Source organism: Lissotriton vulgaris, chromosome 10, assembly GCF_964263255.1.
Source record: "Lissotriton vulgaris chromosome 10, aLisVul1.2, whole genome shotgun sequence".
NCBI lineage: Eukaryota > Metazoa > Chordata > Amphibia > Caudata > Salamandridae > Lissotriton > Lissotriton vulgaris.
Genome location: NC_141698.1, coordinates 1,004,066,579 through 1,004,085,635, shown reverse-complemented (window position 1 = coordinate 1,004,085,635; position 19,057 = coordinate 1,004,066,579). Strand labels below are relative to the sequence as shown.

The 19,057-nt window shown below is 41.7% G+C and overlaps 1 protein-coding gene across 11 annotated transcripts in view; it reads left to right on the top strand.

Annotated features, from left to right (window-relative positions):
* The window catches only part of LOC147689140 (diacylglycerol kinase delta-like), a 676,657-nt gene extending 658,178 nt beyond the window's left edge, over positions 1–18,479 (top strand). For 5 of the 11 annotated variants that reach the window (XM_086942025.1, XM_086942024.1, XM_086942027.1 and 2 more), the window contains 2 exons: positions 8,176–8,306; positions 14,281–14,497. In XM_086942025.1, coding sequence (XP_086798151.1) covers positions 8,176–8,306; positions 14,281–14,355 — 206 coding nt within the window. In that variant the 3' untranslated portion in view covers positions 14,356–14,497. Of the gene's footprint in view, positions 1–8,175; positions 8,307–14,280 lie in introns of all 11 variants that reach the window. The other 6 variants (XM_086942029.1, XM_086942028.1, XM_086942031.1 and 3 more) reach the window with 2 other exon arrangements.
* Positions 18,480–19,057: the final 578 nt, after the last annotated feature.

Here is a 19,057-nt window from a genome sequence, read left to right as displayed (position 1 = left end):
TGAAGACATGTTCACAGCAACAGGGATTGCATTTGCATTTTAACCCTTTATTCAAGGACTGTTTTCCCTATTTTGGGTGACAAGGATCTTCTTCATGTAGTCAGTAGGCTGGCCAGAGAGTGAACTAATGCAATAATCTAAGCCTCCTGGGACAGACATGGAAATAGGGAAGCTTTAGATTAAAACGTTTTTGGAGGAAATGTGAGGCGGGGTGTTTAATTGTGAATATAGTTGAAGCTTTCAATTTGCTGATTTCTGCAGGTGCTTACCTTGTTAGCAAAGGGGATGACAGAGATATATGCCCATTAACGTTTTACCACAATTTCTGATCTCAGCAAAATATGAGTACAATGTGCCACAAGGATTTGTTCAACAGTTAGGGTGCGCAGCGTTCATTGTAATCCAGATAGTGCCTAATTTGTGAGAGAATAAGTGCCGAATAAGTGCCGGTATCTACAATTTTGCTCATATGCCCGCAATCAACAACATTGAAGAATGCCAAGGCTGTGTATTCTTCATCACAAACAGATGCCTCTTTAATCCACCACCAGACACGCCCTGCTTCTTTATCTTACTCTTGCAGGTTCATTTTCTTTCCCTTTTCCCCTTTTTTGTTTTCCTTCTTTCCCTCCCTCCTTCTTTGCCTCTTTTATGTTCTTCTCACACTTGCTTAGGTTAAAAGTTTGTTTAAGAAAAATAAGGGACTTTCTCTAAAAATGAGTGCGGGTGGGCCCCACCGGCAACCACTGATCTAAATAAAGCACTGCTTAGGTGCCACAAAACTGATTGATAATCATTCAAAGCACGTTCAGGATCCATAAAGAGCCAAAGGAATTAAGCGTACATTTGTTACCAGTGGTCAATATCTGAGTTTAAAAAAGTGGTGATTCTGCTGGTAACAGAGGTATCTAGCATTGTTCTGAAGTCTAAAAGAAGAACATTCATATTTATTGCAAAGTATTTTGGACATAAATCATAGAGATATATAGGGCTTGAACAAAATCACATTTTTATGAGATCACCTGCTTTAGCTCTTTTAGCTCAAAATAATCCATTGTCCTGTCTATCGATTTACTGAAAGTTTTAGTGGATGTACCACTCATCGTCTGACCTTATTGTTTACCCAATGACTAATATGGGAGGTGTATTGAAGCTCTGAGTTTCTGGGCTACAGGCTGTTCCTGAGATGATTTGGCCACCGGAATGTGGGTCAGAGGGCTGCCTGGGGCTGTTGTTTGTACCATGCTGTACCCATCTGTGCGCCTTAGTACATGTAATCTTTTTCATTGCCTCTGACTCTATAGTATAGAATTGAAAAAAGCTGGATCTGAGGTTAGGGAGGCTTCCTGATGGGGAATCAGGAGAAGTGTAGTGTGTACTGAACTGAGGTCTTGAGTTAATGGGCACTCACTTTTGGCTTGGGCTAGATGTAACTGGCCTCTTATTTAGTCACTTCCAAGCACAAATGAAAATTTGACCTTTTAGGTTTTTCTGCTACTTCTGTTGTGTCTCAAGGGCAAGGAGCATGCTCATCGATGTCAACTAGTAGGTATCTGCCGGTGGCCAGCTATACATACCAAATCAGCTGTCATCGCTGACCACACTGCATCTGGGAGATCAGACAAGTGTAGTTGCTCTGGTCTTGATGGCTTCCCTGTGCTTTGACATAGGTGGCATCTGTGAATCAATTCTTCCATCAGACCATCTAGTCCTAGGAACCATACTCCTTCTCTGTGCATCTTCTTGGTTTCTACTATCCCTTGTTGATTTTCACATGAGAGGTTGCTGGTTTACTGATGTAGTGTGCCTGTTGTATGATTATCCTGGTGCCATGAAGAAGTAGTCCCTATTCGGTTTCAGACAATTTATCCAGCACATTCTTAAGCGCAGGTAGCTCAACTTTGATGACCCCCCTCTATTGTAGGACTGTTGTTGTTGCCATGTCTCCATTGTTGCATTGTCATGATGTTTCTCACGTCTTCCAGTGCAATGTCATTGTGCGATTCCTGCGAGTTCCTCCAGCATGATCTGAGTTGAGCTCTGCCACAGTATAAAGTTGATGTGCTCCTCTGCCAGCAGGCGTGCGGTGCAGGTGCAGGGCATAGGGATTCTAGAGACTTACTCTGCCGGGTTGTGTTACCTTCGAGCTTTTGCACAATTTTGAAGCCTAAGGGCCTTATTTACAAGCCCCTTGTGCCACTCCTATGTCACATTTCCAATCTGAAAATTGACACAAAAGTGGTGCAATTGGCTTGTAAATAAGCCCCATAGTCCATTAGCTATATTCCCTGCTTTCTATGCATGGTGAAATCGTTTCCTTCAGCTTGCCTAGAAGGTTTCCAGTGTGTGAATGTGTGTTACGATCTTAAATGGATTTCTATACACTATCGTGATAATAATCACATGCCCGTACATCAGACAGGCATTTTTTCCCTATGGACAAATATGCCTTTTCCACCTCTGTTAGGCTTCTTCTTGCGTATGCAAGGATTTGCCTCGGAGAGTCTTGGTCCTACTGAGCTGGCATCTACTGCCGGTTCTGTGCATAGGGAGGTGTCAAAATGGTTGAAATAATCTACAGATACTGTTGACTCTTTGATGTTCTCCAGACCTTCTCCGATTCTGAGGTCCATATGAATTGTTTACCTTGTTTGGTGAGCTTTCTGAGTGAAGCGCTCAATGTGGCAAAATCTTTACTATAGCGGTAACAATAGATCTCACGTCAGTAACATTGGCTGGCACTTGAGTTGTGTTATATGTTTTAACCTTGGTTGGATCTGGAAGCCCCCCTTTGTGGCAGAATATATGCCCAGAGAAAAAAATGTGTCTTTCTCCAGCTCACATTTGCACTTGTTCTGCGTCAGTCTAGCTCCTTCCAGACAGCTCTACACTTCCTTTAATGCTTTGTTATGGTCTTCTTTTGTACAGCCAAACACTAATATATCACTGCAGTTTAAACAGATTTTTAAGGGCATTATGACTTTTCTCCCCATTTCTTGAAATATTTCTTTAGCAGCTGAGTTGTCGAAATGAAGGTGTTTGTATCTGAATAGCCCTCGGTGCTTAGAGAATGTTGTGATGTATCGTGACTGAGAGTCTTGATCTAGTGATGGTATCCTTTAAAGAGGTCTAACTGGGAAAATATGCATGCTCCATTTAGGCAACTAATCATGTAATTTAGGTGTGGTCCTGGATGTGTCTTTCTGTTGCAGAGTTTGGCAGATGCATATCTTCAAAAATACGTATTTTTTGTGTTTCGTTTTGGTATGGCTATAATGAGACAAGCCATGTTAAATGTTTAGCATTCGTAGTCAAAATTATTTAGAGTTAAAGCTTGCTTTTTTTTTTTTTTTAGTGTATCTTATATAGCGCACGGCTACCCCAACGGGGTGTCCCGGCGCTTGCATTGGGAACCCGTCCTGGCTTTTCCCTGTGAGATAACCCGTACTGGGCATCCCCAAGGTGAAAGCCAGGCATCCCGCCGCGGGGGGCCGTAGTGGAGATTAAGCAAGCTATTGCCCAGAGTTGCAGAGTGTGAACCTGTGATTCGAGTAGGCACCGAAGTGAGAATTATCGAGTCCGTGGGAATTGAACCCTGGTCCCGGGTCTGACCTCAGCTTCTGGGTATGCCTCCTCTAACCATTGAGCCACACTTCTCCACTTTAATGCTTTAATGCATTGTATCACGCCTTTGTATGTGGTCATGGACTCACGTGGGAATGTTACGACTAAAACTTCCATATCGACTCTCATCAGTTTGAGGAAAAGGTCTCTGACTTATTTGTCTGTACGGTTCTTGCAAGTGACTGGCAGGTAGTGCTCGAATCGCCTGATCCATTTTTCCCACCTAGGTCAAAAGGTAAGGGACAATAAAAGATAGAGCGAGGCTTGCCCTTTTCATCCATTGTAGTGGTTTGGTTGAGGTGTTCTGTCTGCGTTGCTTCTTTGGGGCTAATCCTTATATTTTGGTTCTAAGATCAGCTCTTTCGGTACTCACAATATCCACTTTTTTGAATTGCCTGACTTCAAAATGGCTGCTACCATTGATTTCTGAGGGACCTGTGAAGTGCCTGATTTCACAATGTCCACCAAAAAGTGGTTTCAGTGGAGCATTCAGGTTGCCTTACTTCCCAAAGGATGTTCCCATTGATTGCTGTAAAGCCTGCTTGGCTTTAAAATGTCACTGTGTTTGTGTGAGATATTTACTGTAAAACCAGCTATGGTGCTTTTTTTTGTTCTAAGCAGTTGGGCTCAATAACACACTGGTTGTTATGAGTTCTGGGATGATTTTTGTTTGGCTGGGGGACGGCAGTTGCACTTGAGTGGTCGCTATGGTTTCTGGGGTGCTCTTTTACTCCTTCTGGTGGCTCTGCTCACACACGGATCAGCCACTTGGAATTCCGGTGCGCTTCCTTGTGCTGCGTTTGTTTTTGTGGGGGTTGCAGGGCACTTGTAATGCAGTGGACATCTGCTGGTACTGCCGAGGCACTTTTTGCATGATGGTCTTGCTCACCTGCCTTGAGTAATGCTGTGGCTCAGAAAATCGATTAATCTTCACCCATCTTTGTTCCCCAGATATCGTGCCTTAAGGGCAAGGAGCACGCAGAGTCCAGTAGGTGCAGCTTGTGCATTTCCTCTACTAAGGTTAAAAGGATGCATGCTCAGTGGAATGGCATTGTGCAGAGCATGCTCTATCCCTACCTTGTGGTCCCAGTTCCAAAGAAGACAGCCTTGGGATCCCTGCATCCTCATGTCCCCACCACTTCCTGCTCATCCCACCAGCTGCCTGGAAGAGGCGTCCAGTTCCTCATTGTCCAGGGTCTTAGCGCTCTGTCCCCTCAATGACACTTTCTTTTATTTCCACATCATATACAATCTAACTTTACTTGTAAGTAGAGTTAGCTCAAAAGAAAGTCTATACTAAGTGCAGGTGTCAATCGTTGGGCACTCGATTGTCCCTGAAAGAGCAAAGTTTGCCACACTGCTGAGTTACAGGGGTTGCAAAATGTATTTTCTCTCTAGCTATATAGAATATGTATATTGGCTAAGATTAGCTTAGGGTTCTGCACTGGGGGTTGTAAAATCATACAACTAGAAAAATGTCTTCCTGCTCAGAGACTCCCTCAGAGGGAAAGGAGTGGCTTAGAACACTTAGGACACTGTCATCCACAGGACATCCTTTCTTTACTACAATAATAGGATCCAATCCCTCCCTAAAGTCAGTGATGCTGTTAGCCATATGTAGTAAAGCAAGATACTGAATGGGAGAGACGGAAACCAAATACAGGACTCTTGGCATAGGTGACCAAAACATGTTCAAATCTACACAGACAATTTCGGGTTGAAGCATGCCTGTTCTAACCATATAAAAGAAACCGGGAAACAGAAGTAGGAGCTTTTTCAAAGAGTAAGAGAGAAAAGGGAAATGTGTCTATCATCTTTGTATCTTTTAATTCATGTACTGCAAATATACAAGTCTTTTTCTTATTTCATACCCAGGAAGACCAGTGGGATATGGTGTTTGAGAATTTTCCTTCATTTTTTGTATTCCTTCGTTTTGTTTGTGTGAAAAATATATGTTGTGTGCTGTTGATAGTTTTCATTTGTGTTCCATAGATGGGCAGATGACCAAAACATGCACAGCTGTTGTATCATACTGTCCTTTTCCATTTCAAAATATAGGGACAAGGTATTAAGGAGACAAACATTGACTACAGTGTTGCTCAGTGTACACAGTAGGGGACAGCGGTCAACAGACCTGTATGATCATCCATCACTTGGAAAGGGTGCTCCAGCTAAGCACTTCGGATACTTTAATTTAAAAAATATTTGGACTATGAGCCATAAAGTCAAAGGCTTCCTTAGATTACATTGTGTTAAAAAATTGACTTCCAGATTTAGAGCATCAGAAGTATTCTAAAACTTGCCTTCATCCTTTTTCTCTCTGTAATGTTCATTGTATTGATGAAGACCTAAACAGATAGTAACAAAGTCTAAAAAATGTAAGAAACCTTTTCACATGTAAAGGCAAGTTCATATAGGTACAGAAAATGTTTATTAAAGGTTAGAATACAGTACCAGACTTGTTCTTGAGGAAGAGTCAAAATAAAATTACAAATCTGGGAATTTAATATTAAACTTTTGAAATAGCAGGCATAATAACTGCACTGTGACCTTACAGCAGAATGGCCACATAACTCAGTATTAAAATCGTTCAAACCATTAGCACAGAGAAGAGCGATTTGTTGCTCATGTTAGAAAAACCCATCCATTCCCCCAAGTAGAAACTCTTAATAAAAGATCCCATTACCTTAACAAGAATATTGCTATACTAATTTCATGCTCTTGCAATAATTCTAAACAGGGTTGCAATCTCTGTGTACTAATGAGTCTCTGATTACAGTCGTACATTTTCATTCAAGAGCAATGTTCTTCATCTATTGCTTGCAAGGGTATTCATTTTTACGGTCAGTTTCAACCGGGACAAAGACCAGCCCAAAAATTACTCATGGGACAATTCTTAAAGCAGTAAATCATAATTAGGGCTCCCAGTTTTCCGTTTTTACAGATAAATACAGACAAAAAACTATTTCTTTTCCTGTCTGTATTTATTTTTAAATACAAAAAAATGCAGAAAATAGGCCTTCTTTAGATTATTTTTTCTATTGTCAATCATGAGTGCCAGGTCGGTTGGTGTACAGATTGAGAGAGGGGATTGAGACAAGTAAAAAGACAATAGTTTTCCTAATTAAGTGCAGATCTACAGTTATTTATGCTATTTTACAATACAAGTGGTTTTAGATAACGCTATTGCACTGTATACTGCTGAAAACCTTTTGGACATTTAAATGAGAGTATACATTTATCAGTTAAATAAATGTTGAAAAATACCCGTTGCAGCATTTATACAGAAACACCAAATAAAAATAGATAAATACAGATAAAAGAGCAAAAAAAATATGAATAAATACAGAAGTAAATGTCGAAAAAAAAATACCATAAAACCGTGAGCCCTAATCATTATTAAAATTATTGATAAAGGAACTGTAATTTGCACAACTTGTACACTGTTCTTGTTTCGAGAGCCACCACGATGTATACTCTGTAGTATGAATTCCACGGAAGCCTCAACGAGTCACAGTAACTCAACCTCCTTTCCTCAAATTAAAAGAAATGATAACTCGTAAATTTCATAAGCTAGTCCGCCTTGGATTTTACTATCAGTATTGAACTGCACTGATGGATTTTCCCCTCAACTAACCACTGACTGCTGACTTCCATTGTGTGTCTTAGAAGACATCAACTCCCCCACATTTTAGGGTGGATGAATTTAATTTTCCAAAAATTGGTTTGAATGCCAACCTTGTAGGCATATAATTTTAGTACTGTCTCTTCAAAACAGATTAACTGAAATATTGCAGATTTCACTGTTTGTTAAAATGAGACACTGCAACCAGTTCACTCAAAGATTACCTTGGAAAAGTTACATTTGCTCTTGGGAAAAGAGGATGCACTATATGCTGACACACCCATCATTTCCAAGTAAGATAGTGACTGCCAGTTGGGTATAAAGTGAATTTTGTTTTTTAAATAAAGGGTAGAAACGTAGGTTTGCAGTTCAAGCCATGTACATTGTATGTAAGACCCAATGATGGTGCAAAGCTACATGTTAAACTCAACAAGATTTTCACCTGGAAGAGCTTGGAGGCACTAGAAAAAACACTAGATGTCCCCCAAAACAATTCTTAAAAGGAGAGTGATCAGTAGGGAAAAGTCAGAAAACAGAGAAAATAAGCAAAATTAAGAAGAGGCAAATGAGCATAATCAATTGTTTAAAATTAAAGGAAAAACAGAAAAATTATACTGTAAAAGGTGTGATGATATCACATAAACTTCCTTAATTTCGATTTTTCACATAGATGTTTAAGTTTAGGGCAAACACTGTATCTCCGAAGATTTTTTAAAAAGGGCAAATACTTTATCCTGTCTCACACACCTGTCATTGTGTACATACATATATTCTGAAAAATATATATATTCATATATATTTATGTGTGTGCTTCTGTTCCTTACTTTATTTCATCATGCTTTGCTGATTACTCTGTTGTGTGTTGCTTTCGTTTCTACTTTTGTTTCTTTCTCTCAGTCTCCTTTCCGTCTCCCTTTTTTTGCTAGTGGATAAGTGGGGCACTGAGGAAGTGGCGGCCTGGCTGGATGCCCTCGGTTTAGGGGAATACAAAGATATTTTTACCCGTCACGACATCCAGGGCTCAGAGCTGGTACTGCTGGAAAGAAGAGACTTGAAGGTACTTCGTCTCTCTACTCTCTCACTCCTACCTCCATTTGTAGAGCTTGCCTCCACCCCATGCTTCCCCCAAACTCTTCCCTTTCGGGATACCCACATTTCCTACATCATCAAACCTAGCTGCCTATAGCCGACAAAAGCTGTTTCTGCTTACCATTTAAATTGCACATCCGTAACGGTTCATGTTTTTTGGAACTTGTCAACATTTAAGAATTGGTAGGGTTAAAGACACACAGAAGTAGAACTACAAAGGTAATAATTGACTCACTAAACATGTTCAAATACATAAACCATGAAAAAATGGAAATAAGGGAGCCTGGTACAGACAAAGGTAGTTCTAGCAGTATGTGGGGCTGGACATGTGGCAAAAACAGGGGCGTCCAATGTTGTTCCCAGCAAGCGAACTCCACACCAACATTTTAGAATAAACCATTGACTATATAAATTGTACCATTTAAATCAATTGTATGTACATTTATCTTATGAAGCTATCTTGAAATGTGTAATGCCCTCCTGGCATTTGCAGAACACCCCTACTCTAGAGGATCAGGCTCAACAGGATCTTCTGCAATGATCTTAGAAGAATTGACATACAATAGATGTCATTTTATTGTACCACAGGTGGCAGGAGCAAATGTAACATGCACATAGGTGCACTAATCGTAGAACAGTGATTAGCTGTGTTGTTAGTTCGGCAAGGGGATAAACAGTCTACATGAAAGTAGCAACCTTTGAGGGTTTGGAGTCATTGGGATACAGCGGATCCAGGGTGGCGTGTCAGAACCACTACGGGACATGTGGGGGAATGTAGCTTGTCATGGAAAAACTGTGGTAGTGAGTAGATGTGACATGGTATTAGGGCAGTAATTATGGGTTAGGGAAGAGTGAGCAGTAGGAAACATTGAAGACCTGTGTGGGGAAGGTTGAAACACAGGGTACTCGAACGCAGAGTGAGGAAGAGAGGGAAAGGGACAGTAATGGTGAGCGGGGTCAAAAAGACCCACCTAACAGCAGGACTTTAAAGAACACAACTATACGGGGGTGGGACTGGTTGGTGTTAATGTGATCAGAGGTTTAAGGGAAACTATATTTTTCATACTAATGTACAGCTCTGTTTAAAGACATCAGAACTCCTATTTAGAACACTCAATCTAGTTTCATTTCCCACAGTTCTTGGGTTTGCTTTGCGTTTCGGTGTCGGATAGTAACAATATCCAAGACCACGGAAGGAACACTCAGCTTTTAAGGCTTATGTGACATTTGGCAGAAAACAAGCGTGCTAGGCTTTCCTTGGAACAACAAGGGCATTTAATTTGTAAAACCACACTTTGTGACGACACAGGCAATGTAACTTCGTATCTGACATGTTGAAGCAGAGCGCCTTAAATTGAAGCTAATGACCAACAACTTAAACGCTGTTCTTTTGGGACTCTTCAAGTTGATGTTTTTGATTTAAAAAAATGAAAAAAACAATTCCTCTAATTCAAAACACACTCAAATTACTTGAGCTAACACATGAGCACATAGTAGAATGATAATATTAATATTAACTGGCGCTATGTTTTTACCGGTTCTCCGGGTTGTAAAACATCGATGACTCAATTGCCTTATTCAAGAATATTCAATGGATCAACCTCTGGTGTGTGAAAACCTGCCTTGGCCCACCGAGATTGGAGATCATCTCAGTAGTAGGCCAGTCTTTGGAAAATATTGCTAGGAAGGAGGAAAGCAAAAATATATCCTGGGCTCAAGTGACTGCTGTCACAGTGCGCTCCACAGCGACAAGAGGTCTTGCTTTGTTTTCACTTGCGGGGTCTGCGGCTCTACACAGCCGGGCTATTGTGGCATCACTATTTGTAGTGACTGGTGACAGACCACTACTGACAATATTTTCCTAGTACAAGTACATTCTGACATCACATACAGGTACTGTTGTCCTCTATACTATAATGTACATATGAAATAGAACACACCAAATGAACTTTGTAAATACATTGCGAACCTCGGAGGAGTTGTGACCAAATGCCTTTATGACATCATAGAACGTGCAATACCCATTGTCAAGCGGCCCTACTAAAATTTGAATATAGTGAGACGCGGCTATGTATTATACTGAGGGCGCAGGGGCATGTTGTGGAAGTTGTTTTTCTGGGAGGAGAGCTAGAGGTGCTGAACATGTTACTAAGGGCATGATTATGAGTTGGCGGTGTGGGAGCGGGTCGGCATGCCACCACCCCACTCCCACCAAACCACTGCCCCCACATTACAAGTTGTGATCAGGGCGGGTGGTCCTGCGGCAGCTGGCCTAAGGTGTTGCCTGTCAAAGACTCACAAGAGAGCCATAGAAAGGCAGCTCCATGGGACAATTACTGCGCGTTCCAGCACGGCATGGACTGTAAAGTCAATGCTGTGCTGGAACTGGAGGTGGGGAAAGAGGGGAGGCACATCATGTGCTTCCCCCCCCCCCCCCAGCATGCAACCCTGTGCACCAGGGGGCCCTGTAGGCCCCCTAAGGTTCCTCACCGCCACCCTTTTCATAGCGGACTCACCGCCATGAAAAGGAGGGCACCGAGGAAACTCATAAAAAGCTTGGCAGTGCCGCAGCAACACCACCAAGCATATTGTGTCCTCAGACCACTGCGCCACCGCCAGGGATCGCAAAGGTTCTGTAGAGGTCAAGATGCTGTATTCGGACCCCCGGTGCGGCAGTCCCCGACTGCCACCGCGACTTTGGCGGTCCCATGGCCCGCCAAGCTTGAGATCAGGCCCCAAGTCATAGAAGGTTGTTTCTGGGTTTGGAATTGTATATTTGAAAGGTGCCATTTTATAAACATTTGGTACATGGTCAAATTCTTCCAGGTCTGATGAAATAATATTATTTGCACACCCTGTGTTACTTGGTTTAAGAGAAAGGATTGTTGTTGCATGAAAGGAAGGAAACATTGTGTTTTGTTGCTTTGTTTCCTGTGTTTCATCTTTTGCACAAGTGCAAAGATGTGTTCACTCAGATGGCCTTTCTGAGAGTTTTGCGTCAGCAATGTGAATGAGAAGTGACAGAAATGTGAATGAGAAGTGAAGTGTAGATGTGAGCATGTTAAACAGACTTGTAGATCATCTGGAACTTGAATATATCATTTTTATTCATATGGTCTTTTCAACCCATGGAATGCCTTCAAAATGGAAGGCATTGGACTTGCGTTGCCTTGCGTTGCTCCAGATTTACGATGCCGCACAAAGATGGCTCTGCGCCACATGGTAAATCTCACATCTCGCACGCCCTTGATAAAGCTGGCCCTAAGTTGGCATCCTTTCCTTGAGCACTGCAAGTATTGCACATAGAATCTAGTACAGACAACTGGTTGACTGAATTTAAACAATGGTATTTGCCAACAAAATAAATATGTATTAACAGAAAAAAGACATGCTACAATCTAGGTCGTAGTGGGCAGACTGCAAACTTGGCAGAAACAGAGGTTTTAGGTAAAAGACTATTTACTTTTAATCAGTACATGGTAGTCATGACATTAGGTTATTGTTACAGACACGACCGGATGTGAAAATGAACCTCTAAATACAATATAAAGTACAGGACTTTATAGAAATATAAAATTATACCATTCACAAACTAAACAATAAAGAAAATGAATTGAGCATGGGAGAAATTAAGAAGACTTTTAGAAGAATAAGTATGATGCGTTTGACAACCAATTATAGGAATCATGCTTTACATCGTAGACATGATTTAGTTTGGTGGAGATTTGGTTCTTGTGTATTGTCTAAACCTCACTGGTAGTCCAAAATCAGACTAGCCAAGGTACAGGAATGGTTGTGGCCAAGCTAGGGATATCATCGGTGTTTGGGTTTCTCCTATAATTCTGATGACCTATGCAAATCATTTGAAGGGAGGAAAAGCTAGTATGAATAGCCCCACACTTTATCAGAAAAGTGTCCCCCAGAAAACACTGGTTGTAACCTGAAGGAGGTTGGGTTTGGTGAAAGGTTTTTACTAACTGAGAGGCATATTATCAAGGGGGTTTATCTCCGCTTTTTTGGCTTTAAAAGCCAAGAAAGCGGAGATAAAATTATCTCCCTATTACCTAGCTGTCGCTAACACCAGTTAGCGACAGCTAGTAGGAGATAGCGACCATCTTGGGCCCCGCTTTGCATGTCAGTGATATTTATCACTAATGACATGCAAAGTGGGCGTGCCAAGGATGTTAGCGACTGGAAACAGTCGCTAACATCGCTATCTCCTATTACCAACTTTTGGAGATATTCGCGCTAAGCGGGAATATCTCCAAAAGCTAACACCTGCCCCTGAGCAGTTCTTAGCCACGTTATCCAATGGTAGGTGGATAACAGGGCTAAGAGCATTAGCTCGGTAATGCATTAATATCGCTGACTTTTCAGCGATATTCATGCATTTCGGACGATTTTTATCGCTTAGGAGATAAACCTTGATAATAGTAAGGTTCCTAAGTGATAAAAATCGCCGCAGCTTGGCGATAAAAATATCGCCGCTAAACCAACATAGCGATAATTATCGCTAGTTGTTGGTAATATGCCCCTAAGAGTGGCAGCTCCAAATCGCTCATCTAGTGAGAACGGCGGCATACACTGCACAGTTTGAAGCTGACTTGCATCCGCATGCACTATTCCAAACTTTACATTCTAAAAAACAAGTTTTGGATTAAAGGACATTTGCATTAGTACAGCAACCTCATGATTTAGACATGGTGGCATGGAAGGTCAAAGCTTATCCGTCATAAAGGCTAGGCTGGATCCAGTCCGTGGGAATTGTGGAGATACATATCTATTTATTGTTTATTTATTGAAGAGTTTTATATAGTGCTAGCCAGATCCGAAGGTATCGAAGCGCTTCACAGCATGGGTAAAAACACACAGTTGGGCAGTCGTACACAAATTGATTAGTGGCGCAATTGAATATGGGGCAGTGTGGCGGGCTGAATGGATCCTTGACCTTTTCTAAATTATTTACCAATGCTAGTTTTAGTAAGGTCGGGCAGTTTTTGCAATTTTAAAATAGCAGAGAACCTTGTATTAGAGCAAAATTGATTAACTCCATCCTATTTTCTTCCTTTGAACAAAACCAAATTCTTGTGGACTACATGGCAGAGACCAATTAGCCAATGTTACAGCCCATGCACGCCATACCTCCAATTGTACATTGACCGGTTAATTATTACAATGCTGGAGATACAATCACTGTTTAATTAAATATAGAGATGCTGTGGTAGCTAACACAGTGGAGACCTTTACCAAACTCCTGGACATTGCTGAAGTAACATCATGAAACCATAGTCTCTTAAAAGGCAAAAAGAAAGTGACATCAGAATGGATGGCCTTTGACCCGGGTGACATGTTATTGTCTTTTCTTTTACCAATCTATTAAAAGCTCGGGGGTGCCAAGTGTGGATAAACAGTGATTCATAACAGGGGCAAAGTACCTGCTGCAAATACTGTTAAAGCCAAGTCATTCATGGTACCAGATTTACTAAATGTTTGTGCATGCGCTCATTGAAGCAGAGCAAAGGAGAGCGTCATTGTGCCTACAATATGAAATTACCTCATGTGCAACTCTAAATTGCTCTGGATCTTGGGAGCTCCCACTGAAACTTTAGTAACTGAAAGCCTTAGTTTTGAAAGATCCAAAAGACAGGTTTATTACACTATACAAGTTGCAAAATATCCCACAGGTGTTTTAAGGAGAAACACTCCTATCCACTTCCAAAGAACTAATAGAACCATCATGGAAGAGATAAAAGTAATTTTGACTAAATACTCTGATGCATTTATGTCCTATACAAATAAGAAGCAAGCTCAATGTTGTTTATGTAGAAGCACAGGAATTTATTAGACAAAACTTCCGGGGAATGTTAGGTAAGTCGAAGTAGGCTGTGATATTTAACCTCAGAGATTAACAATGCATCTCTATCATTTGTGATTTATTCCAGGATCTTGGGATTTCAAAGGTGGGCCATATGAAGCGGATCCTGCAGGGAATTAAGGACATCAGTGTCCACCCGTAGACAAAGGAACAATGAAGATTGGGATGTTCGGGAGAAGAATGTCTCGAAAGATCTCAGAGCCCTCCTGGGACCAGTGGACAATTATATGTACAGATATACATAAGACCTCCAACCATTGAGACATTTCACACAGACTTTGAAGAAGACTTCTTGGAAGTTTACATTTCCATTTTTGGCCAAAGAAAGTTTGCTTTTTGTGTATTTTCCGAGGCTGGAATTATCTTGAGAAGGAACGGGTTATCCGCATATCATATCTTGCCCAGAGGACGGACACAAAGCTGGAAACGTGCTAGTTGTGTATGGCTAGAACACAACACTATGCCTCAAGTCTCCCACGGAAAGGAGCCTTTGAGTTCATATTTGGCAGGTTGAGGGTTCTGTTTTAGCAGCCGAGGAATGGTACTTACACTGTATGTTGCATGTAGCACATGGAGAACAAAGGGAATGTTTACTTGGAATGAAACCTGTGAAACTGTGGCCCGTTGCCTTGAGGCAGGTCGTGGAAGTTTGACTTACTGTATTTAACTGTGAACATTGGTTTTTTTTGACCAGAGCAATATTTATTTGTTTTTATTGGAGAGGTAGTGCTTCTTGTAGTATCGTACTTATTGAAAATTGGATGCAAAGAGGGTTCCCCGTCAATGCCAGTATCCCTCTACCCTTCTTGAAGTGATGCCGCCCGAAAGGAGAACGGGTCATTGGTGTTTCCAGACAAAGATCTTTGAGGCCCGCCGGAGTCTGCCACTGTAGATAGGGATGTGAGTGATAGCCAAGCGATGGCCACCTTGAGTGTAGAAAGTGGGCTTCAGGTCTGTTCTGAAGAAGCAAAGATGGAAACACCAGTTTCATGTGCGGAATGATCATGCACCATAACACATGGGTACATAAACACAACCCCGACCAAGTAGTAGACGTATGCCGCTAACAGTAATGTGTTGCTGAAGTGTCCTAAATACTGCTACAAGCGTCAGTGGTCAGTTCCAGTGCCATTTATAACCACCGTATCTCTTCTTTGGATATATGTTTTCCCATGTTTCTGGGTATTTGAATGCCATTTTTGCACATCACACAGCTCTTGCATGCATGATCAGCTTGGTAAAATGGAAAATGGCTGGTTTTGTATATTCCTGGGACAGAAGTGCCATTGTATCTGTTGTTAATTTAACTGCGATATTGCATTAAAGATTCTGCAAGTTATCGCCAACAACCCACACCATCACAGAGTTGTAACTCCACTCCAGTGGCATCTGGCTGGGCCTCAGTGTGACTAGCAATATGTGTATTCACCCATGTTCTCCAGGTGATGGAGCCTAAAGATGGCATTGTTTGAGTCATCAGTTTAACCAAGTTTATTACTTAGTCGGTTGTTCACCTGGCAAAGCCACATGAGGATCAGGGATACCCTGTCTTCATGCAAGGTTTCTCCTTCTACCCAGGATTGCAAATTTCATCTCAGGCAAATGGTCAGTTAAATGGATGAATAAACCAAAATAATCCATGATTGGTCAGGCACACTCCTTGCTTATCCAAAGTTTTGCCATAAACAGTTTAAATGCACAGGGACATGGAAGCAGAATCAAATGTTTAGAAGCCATAAAATGTTTCTTTTTTCAACTTAGAAATGTGCACCAGTCGCAGATTGTGAGGCCTAATCCTGAAAAAGTGAATTCCTTTTTCGCTTGCTAAAATACACTCAGTTATTACTTTAGTATGTTTTTGCAAACAAACATGGGTGAAGAAACTTGACTATCATAGAAATAAAGTTTTCTCCCTGCTGAGAAATGCCTTCCCTTACAACCTCATCAGTTACAGGGTGGTGGTTCCCCCTTTCACTTTCAGCCCTGTCAAGGTATAGACTGGTAGGCCTGGGCTGTAAATTCAGTTCCGCTCGCGGAATTTGCGGTATTTGGGTAATTTCGCGTTCCACGGAGAACACGGAATTGCCCAAAACTTCGCAATCCGCAGAATTTTTTTCTTGTTTGCGCTTTCAAAATGCGTGTTCGTGAGATATTTCTCCCCAAGCATGCAAACAGAGTCCGTGAACAGGAAAAAAGCATCAGGAACGGGCGGAACAAGCCATTCCGCGTGTTTGCATAACTTTTGCGTGCTCACAGGGATTTTTTACCGTAAATCTCAGACTGTTTCAAAGGCAGTCGGAGATGAATTTGGGAATACCAACAAACATACGTTTATAGGAGATCTCCAACTTCCAGCACATTCCTGTCATGGATTAGCAACTCCCCACTTCCAGGAGTAGATTTACTCACACTGGCTACTCAGTGTGAATAAATCCATTTACAAGTATGAAGTGAGTTACAAAACTTGGGCTGCACTCAAATTAAGCTTTTCATGTGCATAAATCAACTAGTAGGCACAAATAGCTTCATGAATGAGTCCCAGAAACTCACTGCTTCCTTTTTTCCAGGAGTTTCCCTGGTTTTTTACTCTGAGCTGTCATCTCGAAACCAGAACAGTTCTGAGCATGAATAGGGCCATCACCAAGCTAGTTCTTATGGTCGGTCAAAAGATACTCTCAATAGGGCTTTATCATTTTAATTTATCATGAATTAGACTCCCATGAGGGACATGCATTCGACAAGGTGGCAAGGGTTTGTATTCTTAATGCAGAAGCATTTTCTGAAACTTGCATCCCAAATCACAAAGAAAGTTGGGGCAATATTTACAAGGGCATTGCGCCACCAGAGCATCACTTTTTCTGACGCTCCAGTGGCATAATGCGCTGCTCCATATTTACAATGCGGCGCTAAGCCACTTTGTTGCTTAATGCCACATTGTACATATCATACCCTTTCACAGTCGTCTGCATCGAAGGGGCATGCAATGGGTGTTGTTGTGGGCGTTCCACAGCAACACCCATTGCTTTTTGACACTGCCCCAGATCTACAAGGAGCTGCAAATCTGTGGCAGTGCCAAAAACTGCCATTGAAAAGAACAATGAGGAGAAAAACTTTAATTTTTCAGTTTTTGCTCTATATGTGCTGCATGCTGCCTCACACATAGAAGTAGCAAATCACCTTTTAAGGATTATTTTATGGGCAGGAAGGCATTCCTTCCTGCACGTAAACAAACATCCCTGCAACGCAGGCACCGTGGCACAAGGATGTCTGCGTAAGCACTAGGCAGCTTTTTATAGCGCCGGCACAAGGGAAAAAAATCAGGGGTTCGCCGTATTCTTGTGAATTTCTTTGTAAATATGCCCGTAAGTTTAACAGCACTTTTCAACTTTTTGGACATTCCCAAAAGTTTTATCCATTACTTCTATAGAAATAAGAAGAAGACTGATTTATCTGATCATCCTACTGAGTTGGAGAAAAAGACTACTCTCAAGTTGCTTAACAGGAAAAGAGCTCTTTACAAGCTGCACACATTAGGCGAGCAATTTGAAACCAGATTCAAATAGCAGGCATTTGACATATTACTACTCTGAACACTTTGCCTGCTGAACAACCATGTTGATCAGCCTTCTAAGTGGCATTGCCCAAAAGGTATATGACTTGACACATTTTCAGACAGTCTGGCAGTACACGAGTCCCTGAAACAAGAAAGACCTTATCGAATGCCATATCGCTCAGGTATAGTAATTAAGCATTCGATTTGAGTAGGGTGGTAGTGAAAATTTGTAGGATTTCTGGAGAGCATGCTACATCAAGAGGATAATCCACTAATGGAAATACTTCCAGCATGTATAAAACTGTGGAAGTAATTCCTTTTGTTGATTCTCATTTAGATGTTGTGCTTGTTCTAGAAATTGGAGATCTTCCCTTACCACCCAACTGTAAATCTGCCCTAAGTACGTAATGCACTGAAGGCAACTAATCAGAGGGCTGCAATTGTTTTCAGATATATTGACTTGTAGTTGCATTGATCCATTCACAAAGAACATATTGCTAGTCACCAAGGTACTTTCTGAACGAGCACCATTTTCATTGAAGGATAAGTCTTATGACCACGTCCCATAGCTCGTGAAATGTGGTTAATTCCTATGTCTGGCCCTTCACCGTCTCCTACGGGAGTGTTGTAGAAAATGTTTCAACTTGACTGTGCTGTATATTTTTTTCACTTGTTATAACGTTGTGCTGCTGACTATAAAGCCTGAGGCTTAACCCTGTGCTGTGTTGATTCTTTTTTTATCAAACTGGGAAAAAAGGGGGATTGCAACCCCAAAAAACTTACTTTGTAAAAAGAAGCCGCGGTCAATCCTTGTTCTCCAACCATATTCTTCAATCTCCTTGTTCTATGTGATGTGATTTGGTATTTGTAAAGTGATACCTTCCACTCCGAAAGGGGCATCCTGGCGCTGTTTGGCTGGAGGTGAGAGGGGGGCCTTAGGGGTGCTAGATGAGAGAAAGGCATGATTTGTCTGGGGTACTAAACACCCACGTTTTCAGAGCCTTCCTGAATTGTGTTTCCGTTTTTAGTAATCTTAACCCCTAGGGCACGGCCGCGATTCAGCGCCTGTGCGGCACTTCTGAAGAGTGGGCGGGTTCATGACGGCCCCCAGCGGTCATCAGCACACAAGCACCGTGATGCATGACACCTGGGGGCCGTCATCAGCATGGAAGGGGTTAAATGAGTTGGTGAAAGGTTCCAGGCTTTAGACCCTAATGTAGCCATTGTTTTTCCTCCTTTTGTCTTACATCTGAAGCTAGGTGGTTTGAGGAGGTTGGCTGAAGAGGACCTG